The sequence below is a fragment of the Ambystoma mexicanum genome, chromosome 3q (assembly GCF_040938575.1).
Source record: "Ambystoma mexicanum isolate Mex_15411 chromosome 3q, UKY_AmexF1_1, whole genome shotgun sequence".
NCBI lineage: Eukaryota > Metazoa > Chordata > Amphibia > Caudata > Ambystomatidae > Ambystoma > Ambystoma mexicanum.
In genome coordinates this window covers 369555134-369582061 of record NC_090926.1, presented here as the reverse complement: position 1 = coordinate 369582061, position 26928 = coordinate 369555134, and the positions used below count along the sequence as shown (strand labels likewise).

General features: G+C 50.9%; 1 protein-coding gene across 1 annotated transcript in view; it reads left to right on the top strand.

The window, feature by feature from the left end:
• The window catches only part of G3BP1 (G3BP stress granule assembly factor 1), a 731395-nt gene that overhangs the window by 366899 nt on the left and 337568 nt on the right, over window positions 1-26928 (top strand). Inside the window, exons 6-7 of the mRNA XM_069653996.1 lie at window positions 21586-21688; window positions 21867-22098. Of these exons, the coding sequence (XP_069510097.1) occupies window positions 21586-21688; window positions 21867-22098 (335 nt within the window). The remainder of the gene's footprint in view (window positions 1-21585; window positions 21689-21866; window positions 22099-26928) is intronic.

Genomic DNA, 26928 nt, shown 5'->3' with positions numbered 1-26928 from the left:
GAGTTGGTCGATGATGCTTCAGTTTATTTGTTAAACTGGTGCCAGCCCAGTCCAACATTTGTAGACCAGACACCCAATTTGAAATTTTATCCGGTCTTCCACCGCTAGCCAGTGCAACGACTGACACAGAGCAGAGATGGGGGTGGGGAGGGGTGTTCTTAGCTAAATCAAAAACCAGACTTAAACCTGCATTTTGTGCTTTTTGAAGCCAGTGGATCTGTTTGCCCGGAGCTCCAGCCAGAAGTAGATTACAATAATCTAAATTGGAATGGACTAGAGAGCCCTGACCACCACGGCGCAAACAGTGGTAGGAAAATAAGGTAGTGCTTGACGCAAAAGGAGAATGTTATAGAAAACCGATTGCACTTTGGCTGATACCTGGGCATTACATCCCAGATCACTCTGCCAAATGCAGCTGAGATTCTTTACCTTGGTGGTATACTTGAGACTAGTTTCCAAAAACTCGGGAGGTGGCATCTATTTCCTACAAGCAGGTGCTTTGGACCGAACCAAATCACCTGTTTTTTTTTTTTTTTTTTTTTGGGTTGAGTTGTAACCAGTTATTCTCCAGCATGGGGTCTGGCATGGATTCACATGCTCATGAATATTCCCCGTCGTCAGGCTGGGAATCCTCGGTAAAGAAAAAACCAGTATCAGTTTCGTTTCTGATCTGACTTTCGTAGTAATAACCAATCACTGGTCTCTGCGTCATACTGACCACAGCCAATGACTGCCCTCTACCTAAGCCCCACCTCTGGCAGCCATCTTCAGATTTTTACCGCACGTTCATGTGCTGGGATCCTCGTGCTATTGCTCTCGAGCGTTAGTGCTATTTTTTCACGTTTTTTCTCAAAAACTTCGTTTTTTCGGTCAAAAGAGCCTCAAGCACCGACTCTCTATCCGATCAACGGGGACCCATGTCGGATTCGTCTGCGCCCCTCAAGGGTGAAGATTTCGTCGAGCTACGCTTTTGGAGGACTCCAGAAGTTTCTCAGGCCCGGTCATGGCCCAGGAGAAGGGAAGCTCGACGCCCGGAAAGCTGTTCAGGGTCTGCCCTGGATGCCAGCTGCAGAACGTCTTCAAGGAGGACGAACACTCTTTTTGTCTCTACTGCCTACATGAGGACAAGACGCAACTGGAGAAGGACTGTGCGTTTTGCGGCAACATGTCGGAGCGGACCATGAAGGACCGCCATCAACGTCTCGCCAACTGGCTAGAAGAGAAGTGCCCGTCCGGCGAGAAGAAGAAATCTGAGCGGTCTTCTAAGACCTTTGAGGACGCCCCGGCGACGGGGGTCCAACATAAGGCCAAGCACCGCGAGTCTGCTGGCACCGGGAGCGCCGAACGGTCGGGCTCTACGGGCGCCAGGCAGGGCGCACCCTCCCCGGCACCATCAACCACGAGCCAACGCTCTGGGTCGGGTAAGAGGAAGGCCGAGCACCCGGCGAAGCACCTGGAGAGGCCCCGGTCGAGCTCAAAGGCCCCATCGGAGGGGGAGCGAGGCGGTGTCCCCCCACCCCCTCAAGGATAAGGCGGTGAGCGCACCTAAGGTGGTGAAGGCCTTAATCCATCCGGCCAAGCCCTCTATCGAAACTGTCGCGCCCGCCCTGGCTCAGCCTGTGCAGGCTACACCAGTGGTGGCGACCTCGGGGCTCAGTCTCCCTGCCCCCTCGGAGGGAGTCCTCTTTTGTGCCCATCGATAGGACCCCCGTGAAATCCCCCGAGGGGAAGAGAAAAGGGGGGGCAGGGCGTTGTCGTAGATTCGGCTTCAACCTCGGAGGAGGAACTGGTCGAGGTCTTAAGCCACGGCCTCGGCGTGGTAGAAGACCGGCCCGTCGGGATGGATCCCGACGCAGGTGACGACGACATCGTCGAGGGTACCGACGGGGCCCCTGATCGCCCGTCGGATTACCCTCTGCCAGCGCCGCAAGACAACTCGGCGGCCATTTTGTTGGCTATACAGTCCTTATGCTCAGAGATAAGGACGAGACTACCGTTGCCGACGGAGGAACCTCTCCCTTCGGGGGATCCAGAACCGGGACCTTCTGGTGTTCCCCCTACTAAGAAAAGAAGGATCCACCCTCCACCTCCTTTTCAGCCGTCGCGCCCCGTCCAGCCCTCCTCCCCGTCCACCCGAGGGGATGATACGGGGACTGACATGGCAGCGACGGGTACAGACGACGAGGATGTACCGTCGTCGCCTCCCACCAGGGCTTCTCCGCCCGACGAGATTGGATCGTTCCACTCCATGATCACCAGGGCATCCGAGCTTTTTCAACTCTGCCCTGAGGAGAAGAAGGAAGGTTTCCTTTATCAGCGGCGCGAGGCCAAGAGGAAGACGGTCCTCTCAGTGCCTCTATTGGACGACATTTGGGATGAGGGCCTCACCCTCCTCAAGAACCCTTCCACGACGCCAGCTAGAAGAGACCGGTACGAGAAGAAGTACCGGGTCCCGGACACGGCCCCCCTGTGCCTCCGGGCGCAGCCTACCCCGGACTCTGTCGTCTCCGCGGCGGCCAGGAAGAAAGCGGGGGGGGGGGGGGGTGTGGCCTCCACATCGACTTCCCCACCGGACGGTGAGGGAAAGAAATTGGACGCTATGGGACGCAGAGTCATCTCGTCGGCAGCGACGACGATTAAAGCGGCCAACGCCTTGGCTATCGTGGCCCGCTACGACAGGGAGCTCTGGTACAAACTGGCTCCCCTGCTGGACTTCCTGCCGGATGACAAGAGGACAGAGGCCCTGGAGATCCTGCAGGAAGGTGAGGTGGCTTCGGACCACGCCATTACTGTTGCGACGGACATCGCCGACACTGGGTTCCGCCAGTTGGGCAACGGCGTTTGCCTTAGGCGGCGTGGATGGCTCAAGGCTACGGACTTACGTCAAGACGTTCAGACCAGAGTCCTGGACATGCCCTTCGATGGGAACAACCTGTTTGGCAAAACAGTGGACGATTCCCTTCAGGCCATTAAAGCGGACACTGAGACGGCCCGGGCCCTGGGAGTTCTGCAACAACGACGGACGCCCTTTCGGAGCAGCGGAGGCAAGGGCGCCTCCAAAGGTTCCGGCGGCGGTTTCTCCACCTACCGTCAAGCGGCCCGCTCGTCGTCTCAGGAGGCCTACAGAGGACGAGGCAAGTCTGGCGGACCCCGCCGTCGTCGCCAAGGAGGTCAAGGCGGCAAAGCCTCGTCGAAGCAGGATTGAACCGGCCGTGGGGTCGGGCCCCCACCGAAGCACCCCGGTGGGAGGCCGGCTGGCGAGCTTCGTCAGCGTGTGGGAGTCCATCTCCACCGACCGTTGGGTGCTGGACGCATTGGCCCGGGGCCACGCGCTCGAGTTCCAGAGAAGGTGCCCGCGCGTCCCCCCCGAGGCCAGGAAAGAACTTCACGTCCCTCAACTTCTCCTGGAGGTAAAAGCGATGCTCAGGAAGGGCGCCATCGAACTCGTCCCAAAGAGGCTTCGGGGCTCCGGAGTCTACTCGAGATACTTCCTCGTGAAGAAGACGGGGGGGATGGCGCCCCATCCTGGACCTGCGACGTCTGAACAAGTTCATCAAGGCGCAGAAGTTCCGGATGGTCACCCTCCAGCACGTCCTGGGTCAGCTGGAGGAAGGAGACTTCCTGTCGTCGTTGGATTTGGAGGATGCCTACTTCCACATTCCCATCCTAAAGGGGCACCGAAAATTCCTCAGGTTTGTGGTCCAAGGGCGTCATTACCAGTTCAAAGCCCTCCCCTTCGGACTACGGTCGGCACCCAGGGTATTCACCAAGTGCCTCGCACCGGTGGCGGCGCAGCTGCGCCAGGGGGTCCACGTCTACCCCTACCTGGACGACTGGCTCATCCGAGCCAAGACGAGGGAGCTCGCCGTGGTTCACACGGCAAGGACCGTCCAACTTCTCACGGACCTGGGATTCTCCGTGAACTACGCCAAATCCCACCTGGTACCCGCGCAAGACGCTCTGTTTCTGGGAGCGAGGCTCAACACAGTGTCCCTTCTGGCCTCCCCGTCGGAGGAGAGGACCAGGACCATCCTGGGCAAGGTGCAGCGGATGTTGGTGGCCGACGCGGCCAAGGTGAGGTCCATCAAGTCCTTCCTCGGAATGATGTCTTCCTGCATCTACCTCATTCCCATGTGCAGGCTCCGGATGCGCCCGTTGCAGGAGTTCCTGGACGCGCGCTGGATCCAAACGACGGGCAGCTTCGAGGAAAGGATCACACTCGACGAGAGTTTCCGACGAGCGATCCGGTGGTGGGGCACCCGCGCGCATCTGACGGCGGGCTTGGACTTCCAGACCCCAGCCCACCAGGAGACAGTGACCACGGATGCCTCCCTGGAAGGGTGGGGAGCGCACACCGAAAATCTGCACGCAAGAGGCCTTTGGCTCCCGACGGAGAAATCCCTACATATCAACGTCCTGGAGCTCCGTGCAGTGTTTTGGGCCCTCAGGTCCTTCCTTCCGTCCCTCAAGGGCAAGGTGGTGAGGATCTTCACCGACAACACCACCACCATGTTTTACATCAGGAAACGGGGCGGAACCAGGTCCCCAGCACTGTCCAAGGAGGCGCAGGACCTGTGGCATTGGGCCATCGCCCAAAGGATATTTCTGGTGCCGTTTCATCTGGCAGGGATAAAAAACACCATCGCCGACTCACTCAGCAGGGAGCTGCGCTCGTGCCACGAGTGGGAGCTACGGCAGGATCTAGTGGATCGCCTCTTCCGACGGTGGGGCACACCCCAGATCGACCTGTTCGCGAAGGCGACTAACTCCAAGTGCCGGAGGTTCACCAGCAGGTTTCCCCAGGCGAGGAGCATGGGCGATGCTTTCTCGTTCCCCTGGGAGGGCCTGTTCCTCTACGCGTTCCCTCCTTTGCCACTGCTAATCCGGCTCGTCAACCAGCTCAAGAGGTCACGGTGCAGGATGATCTTCGTCGCACCTGCGTGGCCGAGGCAGATATGGTTCCCGGACCTTCTGGACTTGTCGGCGTCCCCGCCAATCAAGCTGCCGGTGGACGCGGATCTACTCTCCAGAGAAGGAGGCGCCATCCTCCACCACGACCCGAAATCGCTGAACCTGCAGGCCTGGCTCCTGCAGCGCTAGAGTTTGGAGGATACGACATACCGGCCGACTGCAGAGAGGTTCTTGCAAAGGCCAGGGCGTCCTCGACTCTTAAATGCTACGGACACAAATGGAAGAGGTTCTCTGTCTGGTGCCACGCACAGAAGATTAACCCTCTACGGATTACGGCCCCCCCCAAGTACTGCCGTACCCGCTGACGCTGGCCAAAGCTGGACTGGCACACGCGTCCATCAAGATTCATCTTGCTGCGATCTCCCGATACACCAGAACCACGGGGCGGACGTCCTTGTGGTCTCATCGTCTGGTGAAAGAGTTCATGAAGGGACTGTTCAGATCGTTCCCGCCGGTGAAGGCTCCGGCCCCTGCGTGGGAGCTCAACGTGGTGCTGACCAAGCTCATGGGACCTCCGTTCGAGCCTCTGCACTCAGCTCAGTTGAAATTTCTGTCGTGGAAAACAGCGTTTCTTGTGGCCATCACCTCCGCACGACGAGTGGGAGAGATCCAGGCCCTTTCCTGCAAGGCCCCGTACTTGACTTTTCACGACACGAGTGTAGTGCTCAGGACGCACCCCTCCTTCATGCCCATGGTACCGTCGGACTTCCATCTCAACGAACCCTTGGTGTTGCCTGTGTTCTTCCCGTCGCCTTCGTCGCCGGCTGAGAGGACTTTGCACTCGCTGTATGTGGCTAGAGCGCTGAAGTTCTACGTGGACCGCACGAAGTGTTTTCGGAAGACGTCACCACTCTTTGTGAACTTTGGACCTGTCAATCAGGGGAAGGCTCTCTCGAAGGCTTCCATTTCCAGATGGCTCTCCGGCTGTATCATGTACTGTCATCGGTTGGCAAACCGACCGCTGCCTGGCCGTCCGAGAGCCCATTCCACCAGAGCGATCGCAGCTACCACGGCGTTCCTATCTGGTGTGCCCTTGCTGGACATATGCAGGGCTGCTACTTGGAGGTCGACGCACACCTTCACGAAATTCTACTGCGTCGACCGGGATTCCAGGGAGGAGTCCAGGGTCGGCCAAGCAGTGCTGCGCAACCTGTTCGCCTGAGGTGAGCCTGGTGAGGAGGTAAGATGCTTAATGTTGAGTTTGATGTGATGCTTAATATTGAGCCTTTGCCACCTCCCGTGGTTGTGCATGTGTGTACTGCTATGTATTCTTTATTCATGAGCATGTGAATCCATGCCAGACCCCATGCTGGAGAAGGAACAAGTTACTTACCTGTAACTGTTGTTCTCCAGCATGGGTCTGGCATGGATTCACATGCGAACCCTCCCGCCTACCCCTCTGCGGCTCTTCACTTGGTCATACTGCCACTTCACGTGCTTCCAAATCTGAAGATGGCTGCCAGAGGTGGGGCTTAGGTAGAGGGCAGTCATTGGCTGTGGTCAGTATGACGCAGAGACCAGTGATTGGTTATTACTACGAAAGTCAGATCAGAAACGAAACTGATATCGGTTTTTTCTTTACCGAGGATTCCCAGCCTGACGGGGAATATTCATAAGCATGTGAATCCATGCCAGACCCATGCTGGAGAACAACAGTTACAGGTAAGTAACTTGTTCCTTTTCCATCTAGGTTCCTATTTCTTCCAAACACCTGCTAACCAAGGCAAAAACATCATTGTGCCTAATATATAGCTGGGTATCTTCTGCATACGAATAGAATATGAGATAATATTGCTCCAAGATATCCATAAGGGCACGAATTTGAATTTTAAAGGGGAGTGGAGAGAGTGCCGATCCCTGCAGTACACTGTAGCACTGGAGAATTTCTGAAAGAAAGCCTCTGACTTGAACACATTGGCGTCCAGTAAGAAATTAGGAGAACCACTGTAGCGCGCAGGAGTCCACGTTTGCAAGATTTTTCATTCAGTCCAACAGAATGCCGTTGTCCACCGTATCAAAAGCGGCAGACAGGTCTAGCATCACAAGCAGGGAGAGTTTACCTGCATCCCCAGCCTCTAGCATCTCTTCCCAAACCACCAACAATGTTCTCTGTCCCGTGCACGGGGCGAAAACCAGACTTCAGGGGATGGAGAAGGCAGTGGTCCTCGACATAGTCCTGTAATTTAGTGACCACCTTTTCCAGGATTTTACCCAGCCATGGAAGACCAGCAATTGGGTGATAATTTAATCCTCAGTAACTGGGACACAACCGATAATTTCAAAGTATCAGGGACTAAGCCCTGAGTAAGTGAAAGGTTAACAAACTTGGTCATCAAGGGAGTTTATTCGAAAGAATGTCGTTCAGTGACTAGGGCAGGGTTGATGAAAAAAGTCATTTGTCTGTTTCAATTGAGACAGAAGGGCACCAATATCATCCTCTGAAACTTGTTTGAAACTAAACTGATTTGTCATTGTCAACTCAATTAAAGAAAATGTTGGTGTTTTGGAGATAACAGCCTCCAATTGAAGGTCCTTGTCTGATTTTTCTATGAAGCCTAATATTATTTTGGATATTCAGAATTTTATCTCTGAAAAAATTATTCAGGCCATTGGCATGAGTTACAGATTAAGTTTTCACTGGTGCATTTATATTGGGACTTAACAAAGTCAGCAATTGTTTTGAATTATTCTTGCCAGCAATGTATTGCTGTTGTGATTTTAGTATCTAAAAAAAATAGATTTGGCTCTGAACACTGCTTTTTTTATAATTACTCAATGCTGTGCTTGCCAGCAATGCATGTTTAGTTGACCTAAAGCGATACCATCGATTTTCGTGGTATGTATGTTCTCTTTTTAACTCAAGAAGTTCTTCTATAGTATACCATATTTTAGAGGGCTTTTTAGTAGCAATATTTCTCAAGGGTGCATATTTTGTACAAATATTGCTCATAATTGGAGTGCCTTCTTGGAATAGGATATCAGTCATTGAGCTGAATACACTTACTCAGCACTATACTTAGTTCAGTCCCAGCTATACTATCTAGTTCCTTTTTCTTTTGCTCAAGTTTAGTGCCGATAGAGGCTCTGATACGGTCTTCACATTGTTCTGCCTTAATACAAAATACCCTAAGATAATGATGGTCTGTTCAACGAATAGGGAATGTATCAACCATACTAATCCCGTTTCCTCTTGCCAAGAGATGTATGCGGTAGAGAAATCAAACTGTTTCTTGATAAATGAAAGTCAACTGCAGCATTTTGTGCCTCATCAAGGCGAGAAGCTTCTGCTGTGGAATTAAAGCCAGAATGGCATTCATGTATTATACCTTGGAATTAACTAGAGCACTAACTAAAAAGGAAGACTTGCCCATCTCCCCTACCTGATATTCACACCCCAAACTGGATTGTCAACAAGAACAGGCAAGGTTCTTTCTCCAGCATGGGGTCTGGCATGGATTCACATGCTCATGAATATTCCCCGTCGTCAGGCTGGGAATCCTCGGTAAAGAAAAAACCAGTATCAGTTTCGTTTCTGATCTGTCTTTCGTAGTAATAACCAATCACTGGTCTCTGCGTCATACTGACCACAGCCAATGACTGCCCTCTACCTAAGCACCGCCTCTGGCAGCCATCTTCAGATTTTTACCGCACGTTCATGTGTTGGGATCCTCGTGCTATTGCTCTCGAGCGTTAGTGCTATTTTTTCGCGCTTTTTCACAAAAACTTCGATTCTTTCGGTCAAAAGAGCCTCAAGCTCCACCGATCCTACATCCGATCAACGGGGACCCGTGTCGGATTCATCTGTGCCCCTCAAGGGTGAAGATTTCGTCGAGCTACACTTCGGAGGACTCCAGAAGCTTCTCAGGCCCGGTCTCGGAGATGGCCCAGGAGAAGGGAAGCTCGACGCCCGGAAAGCTGTTCAGGGCCTGCCCTGGATGCCAGCTGCAGAACGTCTTCAAGGAGGACGAACACTCTTTCTGCCTTTACTGCCTTCATGGGGACAAGACGCACGTGGAGAAGGACTGTGCGTTTTGCGGCAACATGTCGGAACGGACCATGAAGGACCGCCATCAACGTCTCGCCAGCTGGCTGGAGGGTAAGAGCCCGTCTGGCGAGAAGAAGAAGAAATCTGAGCGGTCTTCTAAGACCTTTGAGGGCGCCCCGGCGACGGGGGCCCAACATAAGGCCAAGCACCGCGAGTCCGCTGGCACCGGGAGCGCCGAACGGTCGGGCTCTACGGGCGCCAGGCAGGGCGCACTCTCCCCGGCACCATCAACCACGAGCCAACGCTCTGGGTCGGGTAAGAGGAAGGCCGAGCACCCGGCGAAGCTCCTGGAGAGACCCCGGTCGAGCTCTAAGGCAGAGGAGGAGCGTGGCAGTGCCCCCTCCCTCAAGGATAAGGCGGTGAGCGCACCTAAGGTGGTGAAGGCCTTGATCCATTCGACCAAGCCCTCTATCGAAACGGTCGCGGCGGCCCTGGCCCAGCCTGTGGAGGCTGCACCAGTGGTGGCGGCCTCGGGGCCCAGAATCTCCCTGCCTCCTCGGAGGGAGTCTTCTTTCGTGCCCATCGATAGGACCCCCGTGAAACCCTCCGTGGGGAAGAAGGGGGGGGCAGGGCGTCGTCGTAGATTCGGCCTCAACCTCAGAAGAGGAACTGATCGAGGTCTTAAGCCACGGCCTAGGCGTGGAACAAGACCAGCCCGTCGGAATGGGCCCCGACGCAGGTGACGACGACGACATCGTCGAGGATACCGACGGGGCCCCTGCTCGCCCGTCGGATTCCCCTCTGCCAGCGCCGCAAGGCAACTCAGCGGCCATTTTGTTGGCTATACAGTCCTTATGCTCCGAGATAAGGACGAGACTACCGTTACCGACGGAGGAACCTCTCCCGTCGGGGGATCCAGAACCGGGACCTTCTGGTGTTCCCCCTACCAAGAAAAGGATTCATCCACCGCCTCCTTTTCAACCGTCGCGCCCCGTCCAGCCCTCCTCCCCGTCCACCCGAGGGGATGATACGGGGACTGACACGGCAGCGACGGGTACGGACGACGAGGCATACGACGAGGATTTTCCGTCGTCGCCTCCCACCAGGGCTTCTCCGCCCGACGAGATTGGATCGTTCCACTCAATGATCGCCAGGGCATCCAAGCTTTTCCGAGCTTTTCCAACTCTGCCCTGAGGAGAAGAAAAAGGAAGGCTTCCTTTACCAACGGCGCGAGACCAAGAGGAAGACGGTCCTCGCAGTGCCTCTGTTGGACGACATTTGGGATGAGGGCCTTTCCCTCCTCAAGAACCCTTCCACGACGCCAGCGAGAAGAGACCGGTACGAGAAAAAGTACCGGGTCCCGGACTCGGCCCCCCCTATGCCTCCGGGCGCAGCCTACCCCGGACTCCGTCGTCTCCGCGGCAGCCAGGAAGAAAGCGGGGGGGGGTGCGGCCTCCACGTCGACTTCCCCGCCGGACGGCGAGGGAAAGAAATTGGATGCCATGGGACGCAGAGTCATCTCGTCGGCGGCGACGACGATTAAAGCGGCCAACGCCTTGGCTATCGTGGCCCGCTACGACAGGGAACTCTGGTACAAGATAGCTCCCCTGCTGGATTTTCTGCCGGACGACAAGAGGGCGGAGGCCCTTGAGATCCTGCAGGAAGGTGAGGTGGCCTCGGACCACGCCATCACCGTGGCGACGGACATCGCCGACACTGGGTTCCGCCAGATGGGCAACGGCGTTTGCCTTCGACGTCGCGGATGGCTCAAGGCTACGGACTTTCGGCAGGACGTCCAGACCAGGGTCCTGGACATGCCCTTCGACGGGAACAACCTGTTTGGGAAGACAGTGGACGATTCCCTTCAGGCCATCAAGGCGGATACTGAGACGGCCCGGGCCCTTGGAGTACTGCAGCAACGGCGGACGCCCTTTCGGAGCGGCGGAGGCAAGGGCGCCTCCAAAGGTTCCGGCGGCGGTTTCGCTTCCTACCGTCAAGCGGCCCGCTCGTCGTCGCAAGAGGCCTACAGAGGACGAGGCAAGTCTGGCGGACCCCGCCGTCGTCGCCAAGGAGGCCAAGGCGGCAAGGCCGCGTCCAAGCAGGATTGAACCGGCCGTGGGGTCGGGCCCCCACCGAAGCACCCCGGTGGGAGGCCGGCTGGCGGGCTTCGTCAGCGTGTGGGAGTCCATCTCCACCGACCGTTGGGTGCTGGACGCCCTGGCCCGGGGCCACGCGCTCGAGTTTCAAAGAAGGTGCCCGCGCGTCCCCCCCGTGGCCAGGAAAGAACTTCACGTCCCTCAACTTCTCCTGGAGGTAAAGGCGATGCTCAGAAAGGGCGCCATCGAACTCGTCCCAAAGAGGCTTCGGGGCTCCGGAGTCTACTCGCGTTACTTCCTCGTGAAGAAGAAGACGGGAGGATGGCGCCCCATCCTGGACCTGCGACGCCTGAACAAGTTCATCAAGGCGCAGAAGTTCCGGATGGTCACCCTCCAGCACGTCCTGGGTCAGCTGGAGGAAGGAGACTTCCTATCGTCGTTGGATTTGGAGGATGCCTACTTCCACATTCCCATCCTAAAGGGGCACCGAAAATTCCTCAGATTCGTGGTCCAAGGGCGTCATTACCAGTTCAAAGCCCTTCCCTTCGGACTGCGGTCGGCACCCAGGGTTTTCACCAAGTGCCTCGCACCGGTGGCGGCGCAGCTGCGCCGCGAGGGGATTCACGTCTACCCCTACCTGGACGACTGGCTCATCCGCGCCAAGACGAGGGAGCTCGCCGTGGTCCACACGGCAAGGACCGTCCAACTCCTCACGGACCTGGGATTCTCCGTGAACTACGCCAAATCCCACCTGGTGCCCGCGCAAGTCGCACTGTTTCTGGGAGCGAGGCTCGACAGTGTCCCTTCTGGCCTCCCCGTCGGAGGAGAGGACCAGGACCATCCTGGGCAAGGTGCAACGGATGTTGGTGGCCGACGCGGCCAAGGTGAGGTCCATCAAGTCCCTCCTCGGGATGATGTCTTCCTGCATCTACCTCATTCCCATGTGCAGGCTCCGGATGCGCCCGTTGCAAGAGTTCCTGGATGCGCGCTGGATCCAGACGACGGGCAGCTTCGAGGAAAGGATCAAGCTCGACGAGAGTTTCCGACGAGCGATACGGTGGTGGGGCACCCGCGCGCATCTGACGGCGGGCATGGACTTCCAGACCCCAGCCCACCAGGTGACTGTGACCACGGATGCCTCCCTAGAAGGGTGGGGAGCGCACACCGAAAATCTGCACGCAAGGGGACTCTGGCTCCCGACGGAGAAGTCCCTGCATATCAACGTCCTGGAGCTCCGTGCAGTGTTTTGGGCCCTCAGGTCCTTCCTTCCGTCCCTCAAGGGCAAGGTGGTGAGGATCTTCACCGACAACACCACCACCATGTTTTACATCAGGAAACAGGGCGGAACCAGGTCCCCAGCGCTGTCCAAGGAGGCGCAGGACCTGTGGCATTGGGCCGTCGCCCAAGGGATTCTTCTGGTGCCGTTTCATCTGGCAGGGATAAAAAACACCATCGCCGACTCACTCAGCAGGGAGCTGCGCTCGTGCCACGAGTGGGAACTACGGCAGGATCTGGTGGATCGCCTCTTCCGACGGTGGGGCACACCCCAGATCGACCTGTTCGCGACGGCGACGAACACCAAGTGCCAGAGGTTCGCCAGCAGGTTTCCCCAGACGAGGAGCATGGGCGATGCTTTCTCGTTCCCCTGGGAGGGCCTGTTCCTCTACGCGTTCCCTCCCTTGCCTCTGCTAATCCGGCTCGTCAACCAGCTCAAGAGGTCACGGTGCAGGATGATCCTCGTCGCACCTGCGTGGCCGAGGCAGATATGGTTCCCGGACCTTCTGGACTTGTCGGCGTCCCCGCCAATCAAGCTGCCGGCGGACGCGGATCTACTCTCCAGGGAAGGAGGCGCCATCCTCCACCACGACCCGAAGTCGCTGAACTTGCAGGCCTGGCTCCTGCAGCGCTAGAGTTTGGAGGATACGACATACCGGCCGATTGCAGAGAGGTTCTTGCAAAGGCCAGGGCGTCCTCGACTCTTAAATGCTACGGACACAAATGGAAGAGGTTCTCTGTCTGGTGCTACGCACAGAAGATTAACCCTCTACGGATTACGGCTCCCCAAGTGCTGCCGTACCTGCTGACGCTGGCCAAAGCTGGTCTGGCACACGCGTCCATCAAGATTCATCTTGCTGCGATCTCCCGATACACCAGAACCACGGGCCGGACGTCCTTGTGGTCTCATCGTCTGGTGAAAGAGTTCATGAAGGGACTGTTCAGATCGTTCCCGCCGGTGAAGGCTCCGGCCCCGGCGTGGGAGCTCAACGTGGTGCTGACCAAACTCATGGGACCTCCGTTCGAGCCTCTACACTCGGCCCCGTTGAAGTTTCTATCGTGGAAAACAGCTTTTCTCGTGGCCATCACCTCCGCACGACGAGTGGGAGAGATCCAGGCCCTTTCCTGCAAGGCCCCGTACTTGACTTTCCACGACACGAGGGTAGTGCTCAGGACGCACCCCTCCTTCATGCCCAAGGTACCGTCGGACTTTCATCTCAACGAACCCTTGGTGTTACCTGTGTTCTTCCCGTCGCCTTCGTCGCCGGCTGAGAGGACTTTGCACTCGCTGGATGTAGCTAGAGCGCTGAAGTTCTACGTGGACCGCACGAAAGGTTTTCGGAAGACGTCACAACTCTTTGTGAACTTTGGACCTGTCAATCAGGGGAAGGCTCTCTCGAAGGCTTCCATCTCCAGATGGCTCTCCGGCTGTATCATGTACTGTCACCGGTTGGCAAACCGACCGCTGCCTGGCCGTCCGAGAGCCCATTCCACCAGAGCGATCGCAGCTACCACGGCGTTCCTATCTGGTGTGCCCCTGCTGGACATATGCAGGGCTGCTACGTGGAGGTCGACGCACACCTTCACGAAATTCTACTGCGTCGACCGGGATTCCAGGGAGGAGTCCAGGGTCGGCCAAGCAGTGCTGCGCAACCTGTTCGCCTGAGGTGAGCCTGGTGAGGAGGTAAGATGCTTAATGTTGAGTTGATGTGATGCTTAATGTTGAGCCTTTGCCACCTCCCGTGGTTGTGCATGTGTGTACTGCTATGTATTCTTTATTCATGAGCATGTGAATCCATGCCAGACCCCATGCTGGAGAAGGAACAAGTTACTTACCTGTAACTGTTGTTCTCCAGCATGGGTCTGGCATGGATTCACATGCGAACCCTCCCGCCTACCCCTCTGCGGCTCTTCACTTGGTCATACTGCCACTTCACGTGCTTCCAAATCTGAAGATGGCTGCCAGAGGCGGTGCTTAGGTAGAGGGCAGTCATTGGCTGTGGTCAGTATGACGCAGAGACCAGTGATTGGTTATTACTACGAAAGACAGATCAGAAACGAAACTGATACTGGTTTTTTCTTTACCGAGGATTCCCAGCCTGACGACGGGGAATATTCATGAGCATGTGAATCCATGCCAGACCCATGCTGGAGAACAACAGTTACAGGTAAGTAACTTGTTCCTTACTTTATGTGCAAAACTGGTTGGGAGATGGAAATGACGAGGTGGGGATATGTGACGATGCCAGTAACCTGACATTGTCAAAGAAGGATAGAATGCCCTTGTCATGCCAGTGGTCGGAGACCTCTATAGCCAGTCTCATAACTGCAGTGGACAGTGGCAGCAGAAAGAGCCCCAATTTCTGTCCCCTGTTTCTTGTGACGGTATGCATCTCTGAAGACCTCTTCCCAAGCCATGCCTCAATGCAAAAATGCTTTCCACTCTTTTACCTGCAGAAACAACCCCAGCCAAGATAATCAGTCAAGCAGTCTGGAAACATCAGAAAAGCTAACATGCCCACCAGTCTGTATGTACCCTTCAGAGAGTCTAATCAGCCGGCTTGCAGAAAGAGGAAAAAAGCTGCAGTAGAACGTTTTTGACTTGCCCAGCAGTCAAACCACAGAGCAGCTGCAGAAGAACTGGTTGCTAGGGAAAGCTGCAAGGCTGCACAGCTGTCGGAAAGGTGGCACAGGACTCCCATGCAACAGCAGAGCCCTGAGCCACAAAATGAATCTCCTAGACAATAAGCGATGGTCAAAGGATAGATGCACCAAGACATTCATAAATCAATGTCAAAGCAGCAGAATGAACGATTATTTTGAATTGGGTACGCGGCCGAGGAGGAAACGTGGCAAGCCTCTGTGGATAAAGTGGGCACGGCTTACACCCTGCTTTAAAGGATGTTCACATACAAGCAGCCAGGATTGATTAGGCAAAGGGAACCAATCCCCAAAAATGAACGCCTATGGGGCACTTCACCCAGTAAACCAACATTTTCCTGTTTTTGTGAAGTCCGAAGTGAAGGAGAGGTGGAGGATGACCAAGAGACAAGCAGAGTAAGGAGCGAGCAGTGGTTTGCGGAGGAGATTGTGGCAGCAGGTGGGATATTGGTTTAGGAGCGTTGGTGGTTCTTCTGTTTGTCTTTGTCTGGCGAGTGAGTAGAAGATAGTGTAAGGAATGAATGTGACATGGATGAAATGGGAAATTAAGGTGATTGTGTAGTAGTGCGTGGTTGGGCATGTTGGGTAAGATTTTGTAAAGTCCAACTGGTGTGTTATTAGGCAGACCCAACTCTCAATATAGGCCTGTACTAAATACATTGGTAGAGTGACAGAGCAGCCAGGCTTATCTTAGGAGGGGTCGTGTGAGCTGTAGAGTAGCACAATCAAATCAGTAAACGCAAGGCACCAAGTAAACACGTACACACTTATTTATATATTAGTATGTTTATTGTTATATACACAAGGTAAATTAAGCAGTCTTGAAAAAGCAGCAACTGTAAGTAACATTCAATGGAAGATAGAAAATAATTACTCACCTGCATTATTGGTTCTTGTTTAAATGTATTCTATGATAAACATGTTCCAGCACATGGAGTGACCTCAATCAAGGTCCATATTGGCACTTATTTTATTCATACCGTACAAAATTGGGTTGAGGAGGGAAAATGGTTAGTTGAATTAGAACATACTTTCAACTGGTTCAATATTTAGTTTCTCCCAGAGGGATGTAGGCAGTCTTTTATCCCATCAATAATAGTGTCAACAATTAAAACCTGCAAGCACTGCCAAAGCTAAAGGGACAGTTCCAGTTCTGATGCAGCTTTTCTAAGAAAAATGTTATCAAACAGACCTTTTTTTTTTAAAAAAAATCACAGGAGCTCAAGGGGAGCCCACCTGATGGAGCACAAGCTGGAAGGACAGGGTTCAATTAGGACTTGATAAGCCAGAGAGCACTACAAATGGCTAAAGGTTGTTGTACCCCAAGCCCCACAGTACCTTAGAATTGAAGAGGTTGGAGGTGGATGCTTTCCTTATGCAGTGATGCAGACCCTTGTTCTTGGTCGTGGTGACGAAATGGGGGATGTCTGGTACTCTTCTGTGGCAGCACTCTTTTGAGAGGAACTCGGCAGCAATGGATTCCACACGATTCAGCGGCTCTTTGTGGTTTTGGCACATTTTTCTCAGCGCCAAAGAGAAACTTATAGCTCTGGTTGGTGTTTCCTCAGTCCCTCAGTCCTGCACTCTGGTGAGGGGACTCTGGACAAAGCTTTCCTACTTCTGGAGGTCCTTGAAGGTGCCCACAAAGTTTTGGCGGCGTTCGATATCTACAAGACGATGCACTCTCGATTAATGGTCAGGGGTCCCTGGGCATTGGGATTCTGCAACCTATGGAAGTCGAGCAAATCAGGGGATGAACCAAAATAAAGCCGGTCTCAAGGCTAGTTGGACCCACAAGCCCAAGGGGGAGAGGAAGTCCTGCACGGATCTTCCTTTTTGAAGCGAAAACGGGGTCAGCATAGCTGCAAGGCTCCACTGGTGCTTCTGCGGTCCTGGAAGGTGTTGCTGGCGTCTCTACTTGTCCTCTTCATCGGATATGATGTTCCAGTGATCGACTCTGCCTTACCTTTTATGTGAAGTCACATTCATTTACAGCCCTACAGCGGTTATTCACATGGGCGGGGGCTTCCTGTAGGTCAGCTACCTGCCCAGTTACTGGTTTTGGTCAGACATGCCTACAAACAAAGGCCAGTGAAGTTCGGGCTGCTCCCCGCCTTCCCGGACACACTGGAGCCTGGCCGAGCTTCAGGGCTGAAGCCCGCCAAAGGCAAAACACAAAGGACTCAAACCTAGTTTAAACTGAGTAAAAGCCCACCAGGAAATAACCAGAAATGTGGGGGGGGGGGAGAAGACTGGGGCCATTTTGGAAAATGGTCACCCATGGGTGCTGTACTGCAGTTGAGAAATAGTACTCTGCACACGAGGTATTAAAAGTAACTACTGCCACCAGCCATTCAAGTTAGTGTAACAAAAAGTTCCATGAGATGTGGGATAAGGAGGTACTATGTAACACCCCAACACTCAACCCAAAAAAAAAACACTTCACATAGGTGATGGTATGTAGTAGGTGGGAAGAAGGGTGTAGTAATGGGGGAGGAGTGAAAAGGCAATGACGGATTGGTGGAAGTAGTAAATCGATGGAGTGGTAGTAAGAGTAGAGGTTAGTGGCCCTGATCGATCTACCCGATTAAGACAGCAAGTGCAAGACACTAACCAAACACTCGTCGGAACACTACCCTTCGGTTAGAGCAGGGAAATTTGGGAAGTCTCTGCACTTAGGGAAACCTCAAGGAAAAGTTAGGAGTTACTGATGCGTGCGCTAGGGAGGACATCCCCAGTTAGAGGAGGGTGTGTGGGACGGCCATAGACCCCACAAACATTTTAATAAAAACCCGAAAACTGGCCTTGAGACTATTTTCTGTGCCATTTGTGACAGGCTGTAGCCTTGAAGAATCATTAAGCACATGTTTAGAACCAAATCTGTTTTCGATGAATTTCGCTTTAGTCAACGTATCCCCCACATGTAACTTCAGACATGGTCTGAGAGTCTGTACAGAATATGTGCAACTGTTGAGGAGAATTTTCAGTTTAGTGCTAAATTCCTCCCACCTTAGAAACCCCCAGGTCTTTTACTGAACTTTGGGACTTTGTACTTTTAATTCTTTGTTTTCTGTTTCTTTTGGCTTTGGAGTCTGACAAACTTCATAAGCATCATCTTTTACATTGTGACACACAGCACATTCAGTGCAGTGGCACAGGGAAGTCCCTTAGATTTCCCAAAGGTTTAAGTACCTTCTCTTGGATGAACTGTTTCCAAGAGCAGTGAAGAGAAATTCACTTTACTTGCATTGTGTAACTTTCTAGACCCAGCACACACTTACCATAGGGTGCTGGAGGGCTTACTTGGTATCCCCTTTGTCTAGTTTCTCATGTAACATGTTACCCTTTCTACAATTAATGGCTGGTGGCAGTGGTTTACTTTTTACTACCATTGTGTGTTTATACCATGGGTGCCCATTTAGCCAAATTGGCTGCCATCTTGTTTTGCCATTTCTTGTTGGAAAGGCCCTTCCTGAGATTTACTCTGCGCGTCAAACCAGGTTTGGTCCCTTTGTTAGTTTTGTCTTTGGTGGGATTCACGAGTGAAGGCCGCCTCTGGTTCCAGTATGTCCAGCAAGGACAGCCACCCTGCTGTGTGATTCACAGCTGGGCTCGAATGAATGGGAGAAACCTGCATAAAAGGCGAGGCTTTTTGGCTTGGAAGGCAGTCGACCACTGGACGAAGGAATCCGAAGAACTACTTGGAAGAGATGCCTGCTGCCACTCCTGGACCGTTGGTTTGCCGGTGAATCCCTTCTGCTGTGCTGAAGCTCTGAATTCCTGCAAGGACGACTTCTCCCTTTGAGTTGGTGGGACCAATCCACTCCAGAGTTAGCCCGTCTGGACATCCTCTCGGAGCTTGCTGTAGGTCCGCTGCTGCTCTTGGAACTGAAGTGCCAGGGAGAGGAACACCAGATTGTGTGCTATGCTTTTTAAGTCGCGCACAAGCGCTATTAAGATCCGCCAGACATCCCTGATGCAGGACTGACCAAGCTAGAGCCACCTCAACAGAGTGCTGCACCCCAGAAGCAAGGAAAGTCTGAAGTGGTATCCAAGAACCGCAGTGTTGCTATTAGCTGTCAGACGTGAGAGCTGAAACACTGAAGAACCGCTGAATTTAAGTTTGCCGATTGCTGCCGCTGACCTTCCCACTGCAGAGCAGGAGTCCCTATACATCATCCCTCTTGTCGCCACGGCTGAGGCTCGGGAACAACAGTATCTGCAGAGCTGTGCAGGAACAGACGCCATCTGAAACCATTTCTTCTAACCAGAGGTACTGTACATTCTAAGAGTACTTACCTCCTGTTGTGTAGCCTTGCTTGCACTCAGTTAAGACCTGTCTTGGTTACCTTGCAGAGTTGCTAAAGCTTTGCCCGTCACAAGCTTCCCAGCTTGTGGCCATTCAAGTGTTTTATTTTCTACAAACATTTCTAAAAAAAATTGTGAGACTTTTTACCTACCTGATATGTTATGAGAGGTTATTTATAACGCGCTTAATACCCAGAGGTTTCTAAGCTCGGACCCGGGGATCGAACCTGTGTTGCTCAGTGTCTTGCTTCCAAGGCGATCACGTTGCCCCTAAGCTATCCTCCCGAGACATGCAAAGATCATTGTCGGCTCCTCTTGACATTGTGCAATTAACATTGGCTGTCCTGGCCCCCTGATGGACTCTTCTTACCTTTGACTCTGTGCTTTCTTTTCCCCAGGAAAGGGTTAAACTTATTTGACATAGGAAGGTTTTTAAACCTTCTTGTGAATTATGTGTTAACCTTTGTTATACTCCTCTATTCGATCTTTTACATCAAACTCAGTATTGCTCTAAATGTACCAGTGATAAATCGATGTCCAGTGTCCTAGCTATTTAATTCACCTGAGGGTGTGTGAAGTGTCTGTGTGCCATCCCCAATGGGTGTCATCTGATTTTTAGAGTGCGTTTTTGAAGTGTTTTAGTTGTATATATTGCTTCTATAACGGAGTGTGAAATAAATCAGTAATTGTTTTATCAGGAAACCTTGAGTATAAGTGTTTATTTGAATAACTGCTACTGTGAAACTGTCACATTACTGCTCACATTGACCCCTCTTGAGATAAGCCTGGCTGTTCAGCCACACTACCAACCTTTGTAGTTCATACTTATACCAAAGGTTGGGCACCTATTGCCAGGAGGTCAAGGTTATTGTAGTGCACCCAAAGGGTACTGCATACAATCTTGCCTAACAAACTGATAAACAGATAAATCTGGGTGACCGCTTAAGAATTTTACTGAAGTTGGAAAAGAGACCTCAAAGGTGGATATAAATATCAAAAAGCAAAAGGGGGGGGGATAAAGATGACCCTTGAGTGTACCTCACATGAAATGTAATTCACATTCGAGAGTCGGAGACCAATTTGGACCTGTTGGGTAAGACCCTTCAAGAAAGAGCAGAACCAACCGAGTGCCTGCTGAGAAACGCCTGTGATTTCAGTCAGTGTAGGTAACCAGATGAGATGTGTTCTTTGTCGAATGCTGCAGAGAGCGATCCAGCATAATTAACATGTGTGCTACAAAATATCACCCATACACCCGCCAGGTCTGTCTCCGTCCTGTGGGCTGCGCGAAAACCAGATTGAATAAAATCAACCCTTAGACCCCTTTCCCTGTGATCTTGTAATTGGGACTTCTCTAAAATGTTTGTTTGCCAGGGCAGTCACCCCTGGTTTAAGCATTTCTTTTTATTTAAGTAGTGGAGTAATATTGGAAGTCTTCCACTGGAACCACTGCGAGAGAGAGTTCCGCAAATACTTGTACAAGATCTTTTATAGTTATATATTGAAAAATAATCAATCTGCTTATGCTATGGACTCTGAGCATTGTGCGTAGCCTGTACCTGTAATGGATGCTATTCAAAGAATGCCCCTGGGTCAATGCTTAATAAAGGCAAACAAGGCCAATTCCAGTGTGGAATATGCCTACCTTCAGAATGTGTTTAGTTAACTCCTTTACTTCCTTTTTTTCTCTAATCTTTTTCCCGTTGCTACTCCTCAACCAATTGCAAGGTAGGGATAAATGAGTTTGCTGTTCTTTTTCATGTTTATTATTTCATGATGAAGGAAGTTTCTTACCTGCAATCCTAATTCTCCATCGTGTGAATCGTCATTAAAATGTTAGGGGCCATGATGAAATATTTAGAAAATTGAGACTATGCCTTAAACTTGCAGCAAAAGCAACTAAGCTTCAGCGTTCAGTCTGCCGTAAAGTGCTTGTGTCCTACTTTGATTTTAACTCTGCAGCCTGTCTGGCTTTGTTTTAGGTTTGAAAGTAAGGGATGTATGTTACTGTAAACCAATATTGTATTTTCTGATGGTTCATTTTTAACTTTCTCCCCAGTTATATCTTAGTCTGAGAGATTTCCAAGTAAAGTGTAATTGGAAAATAAAAGGTTTTCTCTGTGTTCAGAGATGGCACACAGAGGCTGCGATATTTAATGTTAATTTAATGAAGATAAAGTAGGGATTACAAGCATCTTTTTTTCTGGCCCATTATCCTGCAAACTAGACTTTCACAAGTTCGGTGGATGGGGCCACTAGTACAAGCATGTCTCTTCTTCACCCCTGTAGACTCTGAGGAGGAGGAAGAGGAGGTTGATGATCCAGAAGAAAGGCAGCAGAGCCCTGAAGTACCTGCTGATGATGCCGGCACATACTACGATGCACCTGGAAGGTATAGTTATTTTTCTATGGAAAAGCTTTGACTTCTGTTACGCAGCTGCTTCCATTGGTCTTGCATGGACAACATTGAAATGTGGTTTCCAGATTTCTTCTTTCATGAAATTGCTGGAACACCAAACCTGTTTTTAATGAGTGTTTTCACCTTCAATATTTATTTTTCTTTTGTCCAGCTCCAATGACCCAGACGAACAGTTGGAAGAACCAATTGCAGAGCCGGAGCCTGAACCTGAGCCTGAACCTGAGCTGGCGCCGGAGCCAGAGCCTGAGCAGGAGCCAGAGCCTGAAATACAGGAAGAGAAGTGCGAACCTGAATTGGAAGAACAGGTCCTGGAAGAGATCGCAGAAAAAAGCCCAGGACCTGTGCCTACACCATCCGCTCCAGCAGTGCAGGAGGACTCACGGGTAAGGGGTTCAAGGGATTGTTTCTGTCAGATATTGTACAGGTGTTTTGAGTCTAAAACTCAGGCAGTTTTCCCACCACACAACCTTATTACTTGTGATGGGGCAGTGCAGGTTCACCCAATCTGTTACTTAAGATCAGACATGCATCACATTTTGGTTAATGCTTCAACTCTTCCCACATAGTGCACCCCCTACTGAAATTCAGGATCACGGCTTCAGCGTTTTTCTCACCTCACAAGAGCAGTTATGTGGAGGGACAAGATGGTGATAATGTGCTCGACATAGCTGTCCTAGTGCAGTAATGTCAGAAGGGCCAGCCATGTTTTTATCAGCTTTACACAGCAAGTTGATATTTATTTGTAGTGAATGGCACCAGACAGCAAGACCTTTGCATTGAACAAGTATGATTGGTGTGTTTGATCAATTACAATTGGAACTGGGATGTGCACGTTTCCATCTGAATGATCAGCTCCAGTTAACTAACAAATATGCGCTTTCATTTAAGTACCATATGATATGGCATTTATAATGCTCCTGTACACAAGGAGCATTATAAAACCTTTATAAAACCTTTTTTTAACCCATTAATACTGATATTTTCTGCTAGTTTGAAACGCCAAAAAAGTGTTCACATAATATTTCAAATGTTCTTAATTACATAGATAGTAACAAGTTACACATCTCTACCAAACAATAAATAAAGCAAGATGACTTGAGCATTGATTCCTATTTTGAGCATTCTCTGGACGCTTTTTGGAGCTTTTCAACTTTTTGGGCTTTTTCTCCACTTGGGCTCCTTGATGTCTTTTTGGTAGTGTGACAAATCGAGGGCACTCGTCCCTTCTCCCCAAGGAGGTGTCTCCTCATTTGAGGCTAGGCAGGTGAGCCCACTGCACAAGACCCTCCCTAGAGGTCTGGGCAAGTTGGACCTCACTGGGAGAGACTTATTCCTGTGAGGAACTCCCTAGACAATCCACCGTAGTAGCATATATGGGACTATCCGATATGAAGAACATAAGAGCCATAGACCTTGCTGAAGACCAAACTAAAATACCACATTATGCACAAGGAGGACTATTTGTCTCTTTAAGGGGAGATGTACATTTAACTGAGATGAAGAGGCTCGAAAGGCAGACAACGCTGAGGAGAGACGAAACCAAGAGAGAAACGCATAATCGGGGGAAGCCCCCTGATGGGAATCCTGGACGAGGAGAGTCGCGGAGCCTGAGACTTACCTGAAAGTCCTGAGCATCGGAGGGAAATGCTGAGTGCCCAGCGTTTCTCAACAGAGAACCAGAGGAGAAGGGAATCTGTATTCCAGTGGTGGCATGACAATGTTTTGGTGGTGGGCCGTGCGCCGTCCAACATCAGAAACAAAACAGCTGGTAAGTGGTGACTGAGACGCCATGCGGGCCACCGCCAACCAGGAGAAACACGAGATCCGGAGCGCAGGAAGAGAAAACCGAGCAAGCGCCGAGCCCAAGAGTGTTCCCCTGCAGATAGTTAACTGGGAGAAATTGGGTATCGGGAGGCCGCCAGGGCATAGTTGGGGAGCAGGAGAAACTCTTCCCAGTGAAATTGAAGAGTTACTAAATATAAACCTATAGAAGTAGAACTGTGTAAATGTGCCCAAGAGAATAACACATACACCTGAAAGAGAAGGTATTAAGAACTGGGCACAAACACCCTGAGAGGGGGAAGTACCCCATGGTTTAAGAAATAGAGTGGAGGAAACCAGAGAAGTCTGTAAATGACTGGGAAGTGAAATAAAGTGAACCAGATGAGAGGAGAAATAATGAAACTGAGCAAACCGAGGACCGAGGGATGGTCCAGTCACTACAAAGGATAACCAACCTAAGAAGTCCTTGGTAACAAATGTCAGAGGCTTATAAGCCGTAGTATACGAAAGCGTGATAAAAAGGACTGTAGAAAAACTGTTTACCAAAGTACATTCGAAAAGAGTTACAAGATTTTGTCCAGAAGGTGGCAAGAGACTATTTGAAGATATCTTACTGAAGAGTGTTGGGTTCGTTTTTCTAAGGTCCAACTAAGGACTTCATAAAACCATACCTGAGGCAGTAAACAACTCCACTCTTAGCATAAGGCTGTACCACCTGAGAACATTTGGTAGCGTAGATAGAGCAGACAGGCTTTTCTTAGGAGGGAGAGAAGACTGAAAGAAACGCTATATATTGTAATAGACATGGTTTACTTAAATACAGGGAGGCCAAGATGAATCTTGGGGCTACAATAAAATTATATAAACACAATCCTAAAAACCAACTCAATACCTATGGTCTACAAACCAAGGTGTAACCTTATTTAAGATTACAATCAGCAGTCAAACCGTAGCACATTCAAAATGGCATTAAGCCATTCTTGGTGAGTAAAACCAGGTTTGGTATACTTTTAGATTACATTAAGTAAATCAAGGGTAGTAGGCCATGTTGGTCCCAATATACAGTGTTATTCAGTTTAGACACACTTAATCAGACCAACACTGTTACAAGTCCATCTTGCAACATGTATACCTTTCTTCTATCAAGAATAGATGGTTGCACACCAATGTTACTTTTGAGAACGCAGTTTAGAGTTAACTTTTATACTTTCTAGAGGGTCCTTAAGCTACTCATGGACAAGAACCTAGTGAAGTTATTTGAGAAGTGCCCAGAAGCAATTCAGGGAAGGCACAACCCAACAGGTGAGTAATTTACCATGTACTCTTTTAACCACACCCATAGTGACTTCAGTCAGGCAAGGAAGTGCTTATTTGAATTAACTCTGCAACCTAAGAGCAGCAGCTATTCCATGAAGAAAAGCATCAGCTATTCCAGGTAGGTAAGTAACCTGATATACTTTTCAGAAATGTTTATACAGTTGTAAGGTAAATAGGAACTTTATGACTATTTTAGAAGTGCTCTAAAGCAGTTCGGGGAAAGCATAAACTGATGATGGACTCTAATAAAGACACAATGTATTTCAAGGTAAGTAAGGAACCTCATACTTGAGTGGCTACAAGCAACTCAAAGACTGTTTGTTTTAGAAATGCACTAAAGCAGATCAGGGAAAACAAAACCCAATAACGCACATTTACAAGAGCACACAGCTAATCAAGGTGGAAGTGTTTTATATTCATTCACTTTAGAAATGATGAAACACTACTTTATGGAGCTTTGGCCCTTAGAGTAGGGAGAGGTCTCCATACTGACTTCTTTAGAGAATGCATATTCTGCCGTCCCCTTTGCTCACGTAACTGCTTTTTCATTGATGGACAAAACTACTTTAAAATGTTGCCCTACCTGCCATCGAAAATTCCTGTGGAAAGACATGCACTGAGTGTGCAATTACTGTCTCCCTAGGGATCACCCTGAAAAGCTTTGCAAGTCCTGCAAACTTTTCCTCCCAAAAACTCTCGAAGATCGATGCACCAAACGCGTGACCATCCACGCAATGCAGGCTGAAACCTTCGACGTGACGGAGGACTCCAGCAAGGGCAGTATCCGTGTTCTTAGTGACGCCTGAAGGCGAGCAGGATTCGTCGGAACCCCATGTGTGGGTCCCCTGACTCCAATAAACAGGCCAGCGGCTCTGTGACAGACGACACCGAGCGGCCATAGGGGGCACACATCCAAGAACATAAAGCAAATACTCCACGGCCGACATTTGATTAAATCGCTAAGCGTCGAGACCGATGCGGTGCCAGCGGAAAAAGCCTCAGGATCCACTGTCATCTGGGCAATTGCTTATGCTTTCGCCTCCTGACAGGCCTCCGAAAATGTATCTAAAGGTCGTTTCGGACAATGCGCACAAAAAGGGACTCCTTTCGCATGCCTGGAAATACAGGCGGTGAAAGGCGCATCTACGTCCCCAAACAAAAGCTGAAAATGCAATAGTATATTAAATACGTCCTTGCTACCCTGTTAAACGCTCAACAAAAAAAATTGAAACTCTCGACGTCTTTGTCCTCCAAAAGCATGAATTCTTTAGATTCTTCCCCTGTAGACATTCGGGGGGCTATGCATCACCATGATCAGGCACCCCCCGAAGCAACCCCTACCATGTAAGGCTTTCCACCTTCATGTGACTATACTCCTGAATAGTTGAACAGATGTTTTAACGAGGATGTCATACTTTGTCGACTTTATGGATAAGCATCCAGAAGAACTAATGTCCCTTAGATATACCCCACAACCAAGGGCTTCAACAAATCAACACCCTGCCAAAAAAACCTTCAGCCACAGCCTAGCAAATCTGGCCTAGAGGCCCCCCCGGCCTCCACCTACCAAGACACCTCTCAGGAGACTTATGATGTGGCTCTGAGTCACAAGACCCCAGCTCTCAAGGGGACCTATATAGTCTGGACCAATACTAAATCGGTCATCCAGTCGCATGACCCCCAAGACCAGCCTGTAGCACTCTGAAGTAGACAACCAACTACAATGCAATGAATTGCTGCTTAAGGCTGCTCAACATTTTAGTATTGACACCAAGAGGCACAAGTCGACGAGGAATTTGTGGAGGATATTCTGGGAGACCAGAAGTCTGCCACAGAGTTCATCTCGCAGTTAGTCTGTACAAAGACTTATACATCCCTCCCTACTGGTGCCTAATCTCACAAGGGTTGTTAACCCCAGAATAGAGACATTTATTCAGGGCAGCGCCCACAGACCCTCTGTACATTAGGGGTCAGCTAACACCGGATTCACTAGTTGTCACCACTACCAGAAAGAGGCTGGCACTCTTCTGGCATCGGCTGAAGCCCCACCAGACAAAGAAAGCAAACAAATATTTACTTTTCGGAAGGAAAGTGATATGCTCCTCAGCAGCATA